Raw genomic sequence first — 12968 nt, forward strand, 5'->3', positions numbered from 1 at the left:
AAAAAAATAGTTTTAAAAAATATTAAGAAAGCCATTCTTTATGTTAGGTTTCACTTTCTATGCCAGTGCATTGATAAGCCATTTGCCCAAAAAGACGAAGCCTTTGATTTCAGTCTGTAACAGCCAGTGTAAAGTTTGGGCACATACATAGTCAGCATGGCACTGCCAGATCAAAACACTAGCGTGAAGAATTGCTTGCTTACTGAAGTGACTTTAGCTGCAGGTGGAAGTCCCATTTTATTTATGGTGCCAAGTAGACTTGTGTTGCGGTGCACCAGTCTATTAGCAAGCGAAAACAACGGGAAAACATTGTTTATTGTTACGATTCTGCCTTTGTCCAGACCGGCTCCATAAGCTTCATGACCAAAATCTTGGAAAGTCTTTCTCTTGTGAGATGACTGACATTTTTTTCTAAATAAGGCATGGCACTGCACATGTATTTTGTCTCCAAATCTGCTGCAATCCAAACTTTATGCCAAATTTGTCAGGCTTGGATGAGATGCATTGCAAGAAAGGACAACGGACCTTGGTTGGAAGAGTTGTTCATCAACAGTAATATATTGCCCTGGGTTGTAACTCAAAACACAGTTCTCAACAAAACATTGCCAGATGTCCGAGGTCGCAGCAAATCTGTCGTTTTTCACACGTTTTGCAAAGGTGTCTTTGTTGTCAAAGTGCAAATGCCATATGATACTCTGATAGCGGTCACAGGGCATTGTAGCTTTGATTACCATTTCTAAATACATTATGGAATAATTATATTACAATATGTGAGAAAGCTTAGTAAGTATAACTTTTAATATGCGTAAGTAGTACGCACAATTGCTAACATGCTGATAAGAAGACAAACACAGAATGACTCATGATCAATTATTTTCTTATATTTGATTAGAATATTTCCCCTTATTATGAAGAAATTACAGCTATACTAAATCAATATTTAATATATTTGGAACAATGCTTGCAAAAAAAAGAATATAACAATAAGAATAGAATTTGTATTTCCATCTACTGATCCATCTTCCAAATAATTTTTTTTTCATTGAAGAATTAGGGTGTAAGAGCACATCTCTAACATAGTTAAAAAGCTAGAATTAACCAGGATAAGATGTCAATCATTACTGAGCACTCTCATGTTTACTGGGCTACCTTAGATTTCCCAAACTACAGAACAGTACGCATCCTTACATATTTTGCTCAAAATTGTATGTTTCTTTTTCAAAGTGAATAGAACAGTTTAAGAAATGCAATGTTAAAGGCTAACTGCAAAGTTATATATGGAGTTTTTTCCAATTTTTACAAATTCCTTTGCTAATTTAATTGAATTTATTCTTTTATTTTTTATTTTTTTATTTTTTACATTTTATTTATTAATTTTATTGTAATCATTCCATACAAATAGATCAATTTATAACAAAAAGAAAAAAAAAATTGAAGACAAATTCAACCCCACCCCTGAGAAGGAGAGCTTAGCCAAAGGAGAATTGCTTAGGGCTTTTTAATAAGGCAACAATAAACAAAAGAAAGGAAGAAATATATATAGGTAAATAAAAAAGGAGAAGGAAAATAAATGCAGTAATAGTTATTTCTCTTATTCTAAAATAATATTGATTAGATCCTGCCAGGTTTTGAAAAAAATTTGTACAGATCCTCTAACTGAGAATTTGATTTTTTCCAATTTCAAATAATATAAGACATTGGTTTCCCACTGACTTATCAGAGGAGAGTTAGGATTCTTCCAATTTAACAAAATAAGTGTGCGTGCCAAAAGTGTAGTGAATGCAATCACCGTTTGCTTGTCCTTCTCCACTTCAAGTCCATCTGGAAGAACACCGAACACAGCTGTTAGTGGGTTAGGAGGGATTGTGACACCAAGGCTATCTGAAAGGCACTTAAAGATTTTGGTCCAAAATGATGTTAGTTTGGTGCAGGCCCAAAACATGTGACCCAGTGAGGCAGGAGCTTGGTTGCAGCGTTCGCAGGTTGGATCTTGCCCTGGAAACATTTTGGACAGTTTTAAGCGACACAGATGAGCATGATATCCGGCGCCGCCGTGAGTGGCAGCCTTTTCAGCAGCTCTGTGTATGACTGTATATGTATGTGTATCTATCTATCTATATAATTTTTAGTTGAATAATTCTATGCTTTGCGCATATGGAGCTCGAGTGAATTCTCTGCTTTGCTACCTTCCACTCCTTTTCTGATATATTAATTAAGAGATCTTCTTCCCAATGTCCTCTTGGGTCTTTAAAAGGTAGGGACTCTAATAAGATTTTATATAATGCGGAAATGGTGTTTAATTCCTCGAAATTGAGCAGTATTTTTTCCAGCATGGTGGAGGGTACGAGGAGAGGAAAATCGGGCAGTTTCTGTTTAACAAAATTTCTAATTTGAAGATAGTGAAAGAAATGTGTAGCTGGGAGGTTGAATTTGGAACGTAATTGTTCAAAAGATGCAAATATGTTGTCTATATATAGATCTCTGAGCATTTTAATCCCAACACTTTTCCAGGTATTAAAAACTGGATATGTTTGTGAGGGTTGAAAGAGGTGGTTCTCTTGCAGAGGTGCCACGGATAAAAGATTTTCCATCTTAAAATGCTTTCTAAGTTGGTTCCATATTCTAAGTGAGTAAAGCACAATTGGGTTATTAGTATATTTGCGATAACTTGCATTTATTGGAGAGCAGAGCAGGGAGTATAAAGAAGTACTACAGGATTTTACTTCTATTGCGAGCCAAGCCTGTGTATGTTCATTTTTTTGTGTTCAGGTTTTTATGGCTTGTATGTTTGCTGCCCAGTAATAAAACTGAAAATTAGGTAAAGCCATGCCACCTTCTGCCTGAGGTCTTTGTAGGGTCGCTCTTCGGATACGTGGGTGTTTTGAGTTCCAAATGAATGAGGTTATTGTTGAATCTAATTGCTTAAGAAATGATTTATTGATATATATTGGAATGTTTTGAAATAAAACAAGAAGTTTAGGAAGGATATTCATCTTAACAACGTTAATTCTTCCGGCTAGAGTGAGATGAAGGGTTGACCATCTATGCAAGTCTTGTTTAATTTTTTCCATACAGATGGCAAAATTTTGTTGAAAAAGAGCTTTATGTTTACTTGTGATATTTACCCCATGGTATTTAAACTGATCTGCTATGGTAAAAGGTAGGGTGTCAAATCTAATATTATATGCTTGTGAATTCACTGTAAAGAGTATAAATTTATTCAGATTAATTCTGATACCAGATATCTTTTTGAAATACTGTTAGTGCTGTTAGAACTGCAGGCACAGTGTTTTCTGGGTCTGATATATATAAAACCATATCATCTGCATATAGAGAAATTTTCTGTTCTAGTCCTTCTCTGATAATCCCCTTTATCTGATACGAATTTCGACAGTGAACCGCCAGTGGTTCAATGGCGATTGCAGACAGCAGTGGTGACAAGGGACATCCTTGTCTGGTACCACGTTCTAGCTTAAAGTAGTCTGAAAAAATTTTGTTAATACAAACTGAAGCTTCTGGATTGGTATACAGTAGTTTGATCCATGCACAAATATTCGGGCCAAACCCAAATTTCTCCAATGCAGTGAAAAGGTAGTTCCATTCAATCATATCAAATGCTTTTTCTGCGTCTAATGATAGTAATATCTCTGGGGTGTTTGATTTTGCTGGTGAATATATTACATTAAACAAGCGACGGAGATTGGAAGATAGGTGTCAGCCTTTATTAAATCCAGTTTGATCCTGTGATATTATTAGAGGGCAGCACTTTCTTCATCCTTCTAGCTAGAATTTTTGAGAGTGTCTTAACATCATTATTCAGGAGTGAAATTGGTCTGTATGATGCACATTGTAACAAGTCCTTATTTTGTTTAGGAAAGACGGTGATTAATGCTTGACGAAATGTTTGAGGTAGTATTTGGTTGTCTCTAGCTTCTAGTAATTCTGATAGCGTCAGAGGTTTATCCAGTTCCTCAGCACTTAAAACATTTATTTGTGGTGTCTGTAATGTATCCAGAAATGCATTAGATTGTGTGTTGTCTTCTTTGAACTCAACAGAATATAAGGATTTATAATAATCTCTAAATGTGTGCATTATATTTTTATGGTCAATGATTTCTTCTCTGTTCGTATTGGTGATTACTGGGATTGCATTGCAAACTTCTTGTTTGTGAATTTGTTGAGCTAAAGGCTTATTAGCTTTTTCTCCGTGTTCATAGCAATGATGTCTTGACTTATAAATAAGTTGTTCAGTTTCTTTAGTTGTTAAGATGTTGAGTTCTGTATGCAGGGCCTGCCTTTTCCTGTGAAGAGCTTCACTTGGACGCCTGGCTTGTTCTTCATCTATTCTAGTAATTTCGCTTCTTAGCTCTGACACTTTCTTGGTTTCTAATTTATTTCTTTGGGAAAGATATGAAATAATCTGTCCTCTTAAGAAGGCCTTTAGAGTTTCCCAGAGTGTTCCTGCAGAAACCTCAGTGGGCGTGTTTGTCTCTAGGAAGAAGCTGATTTGTTTGGATATAAATTCTGTGCAGTTCTCGTCTGCCAATAGAAGAGGGTTAAGACGCCATCTGCGAGGTGAGTGTGAGGGGCTTAATGATTTTAGCTCCAAGACTAGAGGGGCATGGTCGGAGATAACAATTGTGTCGTATTTGCACGATTTAATCGTAGGCAGGAAATTATTATCTATAAAAAATATAATCAATTCTTGAGTAGCTATAATGCACTGGTGAGTAGAACGAATATGTTCTTGAGTTTGGGTTAAGAAACCTCCAGGAGTCTGATAAGTTGTGGTCATTTAAAAATTGTGTAATTGTCTTTGCAGTGTTAGATGTCATCCCCCCGTCACAGGAGTCCTATCTAAGAGTGGATTTAAAACACAATTGAAGTCCCCAGCCATTATAATTTTATGAGTGTTCACATGGGGAATGGATGCAAATAGATTTTGCATGAATTCCTTATCATCAACATTGGGTGCATAAACATTTATCAAAATCATTTTACTGTTAAATAAGTTGACCATGACCATCACATATCTGCCTTCGGGGTCCGATACTACATTTGATGCTACAAATGGGACTGTTCTGTGTTTGAGAATTCCCACACCTCTAGTTTTCTTTATAAAGCTAGAATGGAATATTTGGCCAGTCCAGTCTTTTTGTAGTCTGAAGTGATCCTTGCTTAGTAAGTGAGTCTCCTGTAAAAATACTATTTTAGCGTTTAAGCCTGTTAGGTGAGAGCATACTTTCTTTCTCTTTAATTCGTGATTCAGGCCTTTAACATTCCAGCTCACAAAGTTAACTGTCCTATCATGGAGACATTGATTCTGAGTTTTTAATGTCATTTTACAGTCTTAACTGGTAGTGAGGCAGTTTTAATCTTAATTTCAAAATTCCTCATGAGTTATTGCCATTTAGCCCATTGTTGCTTTGATATTTATAGTTATAAGGATTTGAAGAATAGATTAGATATAGCCTGCTCTCCTTCTCTCCCCCTTTATCCCCCCACCCCCCATTTTGCCTCCCCACTTGAGGCTTGATCCCACTTCGCGATGTCCCGGACCTCTGACATACAAAGAGACGGAGCACGTCCAAAACAAAACAAACCCCACCCCACAGCGGCGTTAGAGAATTAAAACAAAGAGATATCTATTGCAGCTGAGTTCTAAATACTATCTGCTGAAAATATAATCATTAACAGTCTTTAAGCCTAAAATAATCTTCAGCAATTTTAAGATATTAAGATAATAAAAGAAAAAACGCTGGGAATGATTTTAAAAAGATAGTCTAGGATAAACATAGTAAATCCTAATGTGATAGTATAATGTAATAGTAGAAATAGTAGAAATAGCAATAAACCAAGGGTATGATGTTAAACAGTCTACTTTAAGGTAGAAAAAAAAAAAAAAAACAACAACCCTACTTTAATTTCTTCCACACACTCACGTCTATAACTGTAATTAAGACATAAACATATAATGTCCAAGTAAAGAAAAGGATGTATAATTATAATACCAGTCTCTTTAAAAGTGGATCCAAAAGCAGATGATAGGTCCTTCCCATGTCTTGACAGAATACGGCTCTTTATTAACTTTCAAAAAAGTGTTGGAAACAGCTTCTTTAGTTCCTTTTCAGCTTCTTCCTTGCTTGGAAATACATAATATTGGTCTTGAACTTCCACTTTCAGTTTGGTGGGATACAAGAGGCTGTATTTGATATCGGCTTTCTGTAACAATTTTTTAATGTTAAAGTAGGCTGCGCGTTTTGTAGCTGTTAATGGTGAGAAGTTGGGGAAAATACTTTCAAATATAATCTCTTGCTTGTGTCTGAGAAGTGCTATCACATCAAGCTTACATCGTAATCGCTCGAAGCGGACAATAAAAGACCTAGGTGTAAAGGTGCTTGATCTGTATGTGCGATAAGCAGCTGCTATCTCAATATCGAGTTTAAAATCATCTCCAATTATTTTAGAGAGTAATTCTACTGCAAATTTCACTGGGTTTGAGCTTTCTCGTTTCTCAGGTATTCCCTCAATTCTTATATTGTTTCTTCTGTACCCATCTTCCAGGGCCGCAAGTCTGTCTCCGAGTTTTTGCATTCGGAATTTGCAGCTGTAGCTTTTTCATCTGCGTTAGACGCCAATTGTTCTGCTGTTTCAACTCGAGCCATGAATGCCTGCTTAATGTCCTCCAGCTGATCTGTAATGTCATTAATTTGGTCGGCAAGCATTTTCAGTTTGGATCTATTTTCTTCGATGCGTTCCTCTAATTTCTCCAACATGCCTTTAAAGTTCATGTCAAAACGTTGAAATAGATGCGATTCCCGGTCTTTGTTATCCTTCTTAAGCTCAATGTTAGATTTCTTAAGCTCATTCTTGTTATCCTTCTTAAACTCATTTATGGCCGTAGCCATTGCAGTGGCCAGTGTAGCGATCATCTCTTTCAGTTCAGTTTTCAGTTCAGACAGTTCGTTTCAGATTTCTTGCTCCGCGAGTGGAAATGCAGCTCCTGTTACAGCAGGTGCTGCAGGCTCGCGATGAGTAGATGAGAGCACATCCTGCAGGGCTTTTTCTAGTCTCGAATGATCCTCAGAAATCGGCGATCCAGCGCAACCTGTATCACTTGCACCTTCACTCCCATTTTTACTCTCGACTGGAGACGATACAATGGAGTGGGGTCCCAGGAAATCTGCGCATTCGTCTGCCTGAATTTATTCTTTTAACAAATAGTAACATTGTATTGTTTAAACCCCTTCATGCAATTCAGGGTTGTGATGGGCTGGAGCCTATCCCAGAGGCACTGGTCATTTTGGTGCAGTGCAGAGAACAGCTCTGGACTGGGTGCCAGCCTACTGCAGGGTCAAATCACACACACACACACAGACACAGGACCAGTATAAAATCAACAATTAACCTAACTAGTATATTTCTGGAGAGTGGGAAGTAAGACTCCACATGGACAACAACCTGGCACAAGGCTAAAACCCAGAACGCTGGATCTGTAAGGTAGTGGTTGCACCCACTGCAGCACTATGCCATCTTTGAGGAAATGATAAAAAAAAAGTAAGCAATTCACTAGAAAAACACATCAGACGTGCATTAAACTGTACCCTTTATATATAAAAGATACAATAGCAAAAAAGACAGGTTTTTTTTTTTTTTCTTTTTTTTTAAATTTTGCACACTTCAAACTGCGAAACGATATTAATTTATTGCACTTTAGATATGGCAGCATTTTTTTTTTTGAAAAGTGTCACTTTTTCCTCACTAGATGACCAACATTTTTATATGATTAATTTTCACTTACACATACTTAAATATGTAATGCCATATGAAGTATCCAAGGCATGCCAGTTTATCTGAAATTTTGAAAAAAATAAAGACTAAGTTCTTTAAGCATATAGGATGTAAATACAGAAAAGAAAGTAATGACCTCTTTCAAAGCATTCCTTTTGTTAAAAACAAGAGTTAATTACAGATACAAAATACTGTTAAATAAATGTTACAAGAATGGAGTTTACCCCACAAGAACCACAACAATGACTTTGTCATAGATTTCCCACAGTGGGTCTGTGTAGTGGGTTTTTGCAGGTCTTTAATGATGCTTTTATAGAAATTCCAAAGGCCATGAAATGAACTGTCTATTGTGGTTGCTTTGGCCAATTTTGTCTGTGTTCACATGACTGTGGTATCCATATCTATACTGGCCTTTCACTTACATCAACTGGTAAACTCATTTGTTTAAACTAGAGTTTGATTGTGCTGTTTATAAATAAATAGTTTATTTACAGACTTGGATTTGGCAGACTAGATTTTTGCTTGGGGGGATTGACTCACAAATACATCACATGCTTCTAGGTCATATTCCTGTAAAACTAAGACACTATTTATAATTTATGAAGGTGGAAGCATAACTGAGAGTTCACTGACAAAATTATCACTTAAATGCATCAAGAGCCACAATTATTTTCACAAACTTCACACCTGCAAGTGTACCTAACTCCTAAGATTCACTTTGGGTATTCCATAGCTATGTCATCTAATGTAGCTGCAGTAGAAGTATTGTCATATGAACAGAATAGAGGAGAATTCTTACATGCATGTCCATGATGATGTAGTAAGGCTGGAACTTTTATATTTCAGTTGATTTGTGGTGCGCTGGTTTTTGTTGCTGCCTCAAAGATACAGCATCAATGATTTGAATTGTGCATCTGGCTGTTGTCTGTGAGAAATTCACACATCATACATGTGTGCATGAGGTACTGTGCTTTCTCTCCCACATCCTCAAAGATGCTCAAAGCCTATAAATTTTCTACATGTGAGAGTATGCTGTTATTTTTGAGGGTTGGTTCTGCAAAGGACTGATGCCTCCTTCTACAGTTGGTTTATACCTTGTGCTCAATGCAGGCAGGATAGGCCTCATCCCTGCGACTCTGAATTAGATAAAGTGGATCTGAGAATGTTATGTTTTTGTAGATTCAGAAAAATCGATGAATGAATGGGAACATTCCAATTCCTTTTTCATAAGGTTTGCTTTCAAGTTCCATATCCCCTCACTGTCTTATTATTATTGAATACTTTTACTTTCCTATGTGTTGTTTGATTTGCCACATTCCTACCCAATGCTGAATTTGGAAACTTTTGCTGACTCCAGGGGTATCTAAAGTGTCACTTTGTTTAATGTCATCTATAAACATATGCAGCTTGTTAGTTGTATTTTTAACTGGATTGATTGTAAATTTAAAAAGCAGTGCCTCTCTAACCCTTTCAAAATAACTTAATTCATAAAAAGGTTTTCCACACCATAACTTATTGCTTTAGGTGTTTAATACAATTATGCACCCAACTGCACACTTGATTTAAAATTTCTGCTGTGTTTAATTTGGTATTTTTACAAACAATACTCTATGTGACCCACTGATCAAATGCTTTTTCTGCTTCTGCACCAAATGCTAGAATATTTGTGAAACATGATCTGTTCCAAAACCCCATTTTGACGGTATTATAATACTAGCTGTGTAAGTCTGTGCTGTAAAAAGGCCGGGGAACTAGAAACTATTGAAATCGTCAGGAAAAAAAAACTGAAACGTAGAGATGTCAGGTAATTGAAAGGAACTACTCTATGCATCGCTCTCCTAGGATTCATTTTTCCAACGTGCTCGTATTGCTTGTGCATTAGCAGCGGGAGGAAAAGTAAAAAGGATACTGTTTTGCCGATGATATCGGCTAAGTGACTTTGTCTTTCTTCTGAGGTTTCATTTTGAGGACGTTTGCTAAAGTTTTCTGTTTCCTCGGAGATGAAGTCCTTACCCTGACTTCACCTCTCACTTCTGGGCCAGACAAACAGACAGACACACACACTTCCACGCGTAGACGTTTATATATAGGATACCAGTACTAAATTTTTTCTTTAATAATCGGTTTCATTAATATGCTTACTATACACTTCAAGCTAACTTTCTTATAGTCATCATCTAACCACCTTTTTAAATTATGGAAAAACATTTGTCAGTTTCAAGTCTTTGGCCATTTCCACAAATCCTTATCTTTCTTGAACAGCAATTTTTTGTTTTCATTATTTTTAAATTTTTAGCAGTACTTCTTTATGCTGAAATCTAAAAATCATTCAGTACTTAATTAACATTCCCTGTAGTTACAGAAACATTTTTAAAATGTTCATAGGTAATTACTTCAGAAAAATAAAAACTGTGAGCCATTTTCATTTTTCTGTGTATTTCATTTTTCGGTGTATTTCTGTGTATTTTACTTCCATCTGCTATTACTAAACACATCTCCTTTTCTTTGAATCTCCTATTTCAGCTGTCGCTGTTGACCGTGTTATGTCATACTTATAGAGCTGGTCACTTCAGGAAAACTGGACCAGGAGGATAGTGTGCACCATTTGTGTTATGACCAGACTTTGTTTATAATTTCTCCTGGTCCTTTAAGAATCACTGAGACTTGGTTTTGGAGTTTTAGAGGTCTAGGAATCTTGTGTACTTGATACATATTTAAGGATGTTGAAAATAAATAAATCACTCCGGTGACAGCATTTCTAATGGGTGCTGGCATTTTTACAGCTATTTATTGATGGTGCTATGTGTTTGCAAAATAAAGTCAACCAGAAGTGTGTAGCATACGAAATCAGCAGGTCAAAAGTATAAATGTCAAGCCATGGACTTCTTGGTTGTCCAAAATTTTGGATCCTCCTTAAAAAGACCTTTGCATCCTTTCTTAGTTGTTATTTAATTCATAGTTACAAACATCTTTGCCCCGCTTTTTGGCTATGATTTGGCACTGGTTACACATAATATTTGGTTATTGACAATTCCTGCACTGCTTCCTGACTACGATTCTTGAGGCATGTCTTGAGCACTGTTTGCCTAATATTTTGTCTTGAAATTTTTGACTTGGTGACATCTGATTCCAATTACATTCAAAGCTGCTGCCACCCCATGCAGTCAGTACAATTTGGAGGTACCTCATCTGCAATAGTTGTTATATTTGTCAAAGCAGTCAGTATGATACATTATGTAGAGCTATTAAAGCATTTGACAATTGCCCCTTTGTAAAATTGACAATTTTCCCAGTTGGCCGTGTCTTGGTACACCATTACTTCCTTATCATGGAATCATTAATGTGAGACAAGTAGGATAGTTTAAATGACTTCTTATTCTAGATATTAGAGAAGAATTCATAACTAATTGCAGAATTACAGTATTTGTGGAATCCTCTAGAGTGCTCCTTTTCTCTTGCACAATTTAGCTCAAAAACTAATCAGCACATCGTCATCTCATAACAGGCTGAAGTTTTGAGTTTGGTATTTTTCCCTCTAGCCATTTTAGCACTAGACCGTCCTCAAGGAACTGTAACACACACCCATCATTGAGATATCAATGTTTTTGGTATTAGGGGACCCTAAAATTTTGAGATCTGTCAAAAACCAGAGATGGAAATTTTTGACGAATCTAGGTGATAGGTTATGGTGGGGAGAGCGCAAAGCAAAATAATAGCCAAACCTCAGTTATGTGAGGAAAAATGAATGGTGCCAAAAAGGATATGATGATGAATTCAATAATTTTAGAAGAAAAATGCAAAACAAACTGATAATCGAGTATATTTTATTTGTTATTTGGGAATTATAATTATACTTAATTATTTTAGTGAAGAAAGCAAAGCTGTTTGCAAAATACTATGCACCAGATTCAAACTGCAGAAAACAGAGAAAATACACACACACACAGCCAAAATAAATACATTTTCAAACCCACTTAATCCAATTCAGACTTTTGAGGAACCATAGTCACAAGGGGCTAAATCAGAGATGCTAGCTAAACTAATCTGCATGACTTTAAGATACAGGAGTAAAACCAGAATATACAGTATGCAGGAAAATCATGAAGATATGGGGAAAGCATGTAAAATACATGCAGACAACAATAAGGCACATGATTTACATCTAAGACTCATTGGCAGAATTATAACATTACAAACACTGTAAATGTGCACTTATGAACTACACATTACTTACTTTAGTGTTGCACTTAAAAGAAAATTCAGCTGTGGCATCATTAAGGAATCTGGAGCAGACAGGTAACGGTCAAACTGAACCTAAGGTTTTAAAATAAAACAAAAATGAGTGCACATTATTAGTGCATTTTATAGAACTCTCTCAATTAAACGTTATTAATGGTTTGGATGTTGAACTCCGTCCTTTATTTGTTGTTTTAATGCATAAAATTATGTCAGAATTATTTTAATGAAATACAGAAAGATACATCCTGTAGTAGGAATTGTCAAAGTTCTAAACAATGTTACTCGGATTTTCTTAAACAATGCAAAATGATTAACTATAAATGTTAAAAAAAAGTATATAAATATATATTTTTTTTTTTTTACCATTGCTGCCTTCAGAGAAGCACTGTCCATACTGGGAACATTTGCCAGTGGGTTCTAAAAATACAAAAAATAAGTAAATTTGACATTGAGGAAACACTTTCTATCCAAGGCAAACCTTAAATCTATTACATGACTGCAACAAAAAAGAAAGTACAGAAGCAGGCAACAATGAGTGCTAGCCAAGTCTCTAAAGATATAAATGATCTCAGTCTATTTTTGGGAATGCCCACTCTGAGTCAAATCTAAAAATGTAGGACCTTCACAGACGCAGATAAAGATCATGATGCATATGTCCTGCAAAGATGGAATTGATTGAAAGCATTTTTACTTTCCTAGCGTTTGGAACATGAACTACAACAAATTCAAATGTCATTGCAACATTTCCTAGAGTCACTATTTATGTCCATCAGAACAGAGCTCATCTTAACAGCTGCAATATTAAGCGCTATTTGGTTGTATTGCATAGTGCAAGTTCTATCATGGTGATAATGGTATCTCCTTTTCAGTAAGCTGCAACCCTGAAAAACATTATAAACAAGGTGCATATTACAGTTCAGCTATCTTAAGAATTCCCA

General features: G+C 35.9%; 1 protein-coding gene across 2 annotated transcripts in view; it reads right to left on the reverse strand.

The window, feature by feature from the left end:
* cog6 (component of oligomeric golgi complex 6) overlaps window positions 1-12968 on the reverse strand; it is a 233672-nt gene that overhangs the window by 4765 nt on the left and 215939 nt on the right. For both annotated transcript variants that reach the window (XM_051926341.1, XM_051926342.1), the window contains exons 17-18: window positions 12394-12447; window positions 12026-12105 (exon numbers count right to left, since the gene is read on the reverse strand). In XM_051926341.1, the coding sequence (XP_051782301.1) occupies window positions 12026-12105; window positions 12394-12447 (134 nt within the window). The remainder of the gene's footprint in view (window positions 1-12025; window positions 12106-12393; window positions 12448-12968) is intronic.

Source organism: Erpetoichthys calabaricus, chromosome 4 (genome assembly GCF_900747795.2).
Source record: "Erpetoichthys calabaricus chromosome 4, fErpCal1.3, whole genome shotgun sequence".
In the NCBI taxonomy this organism is placed as follows: domain Eukaryota; kingdom Metazoa; phylum Chordata; class Cladistia; order Polypteriformes; family Polypteridae; genus Erpetoichthys; species Erpetoichthys calabaricus.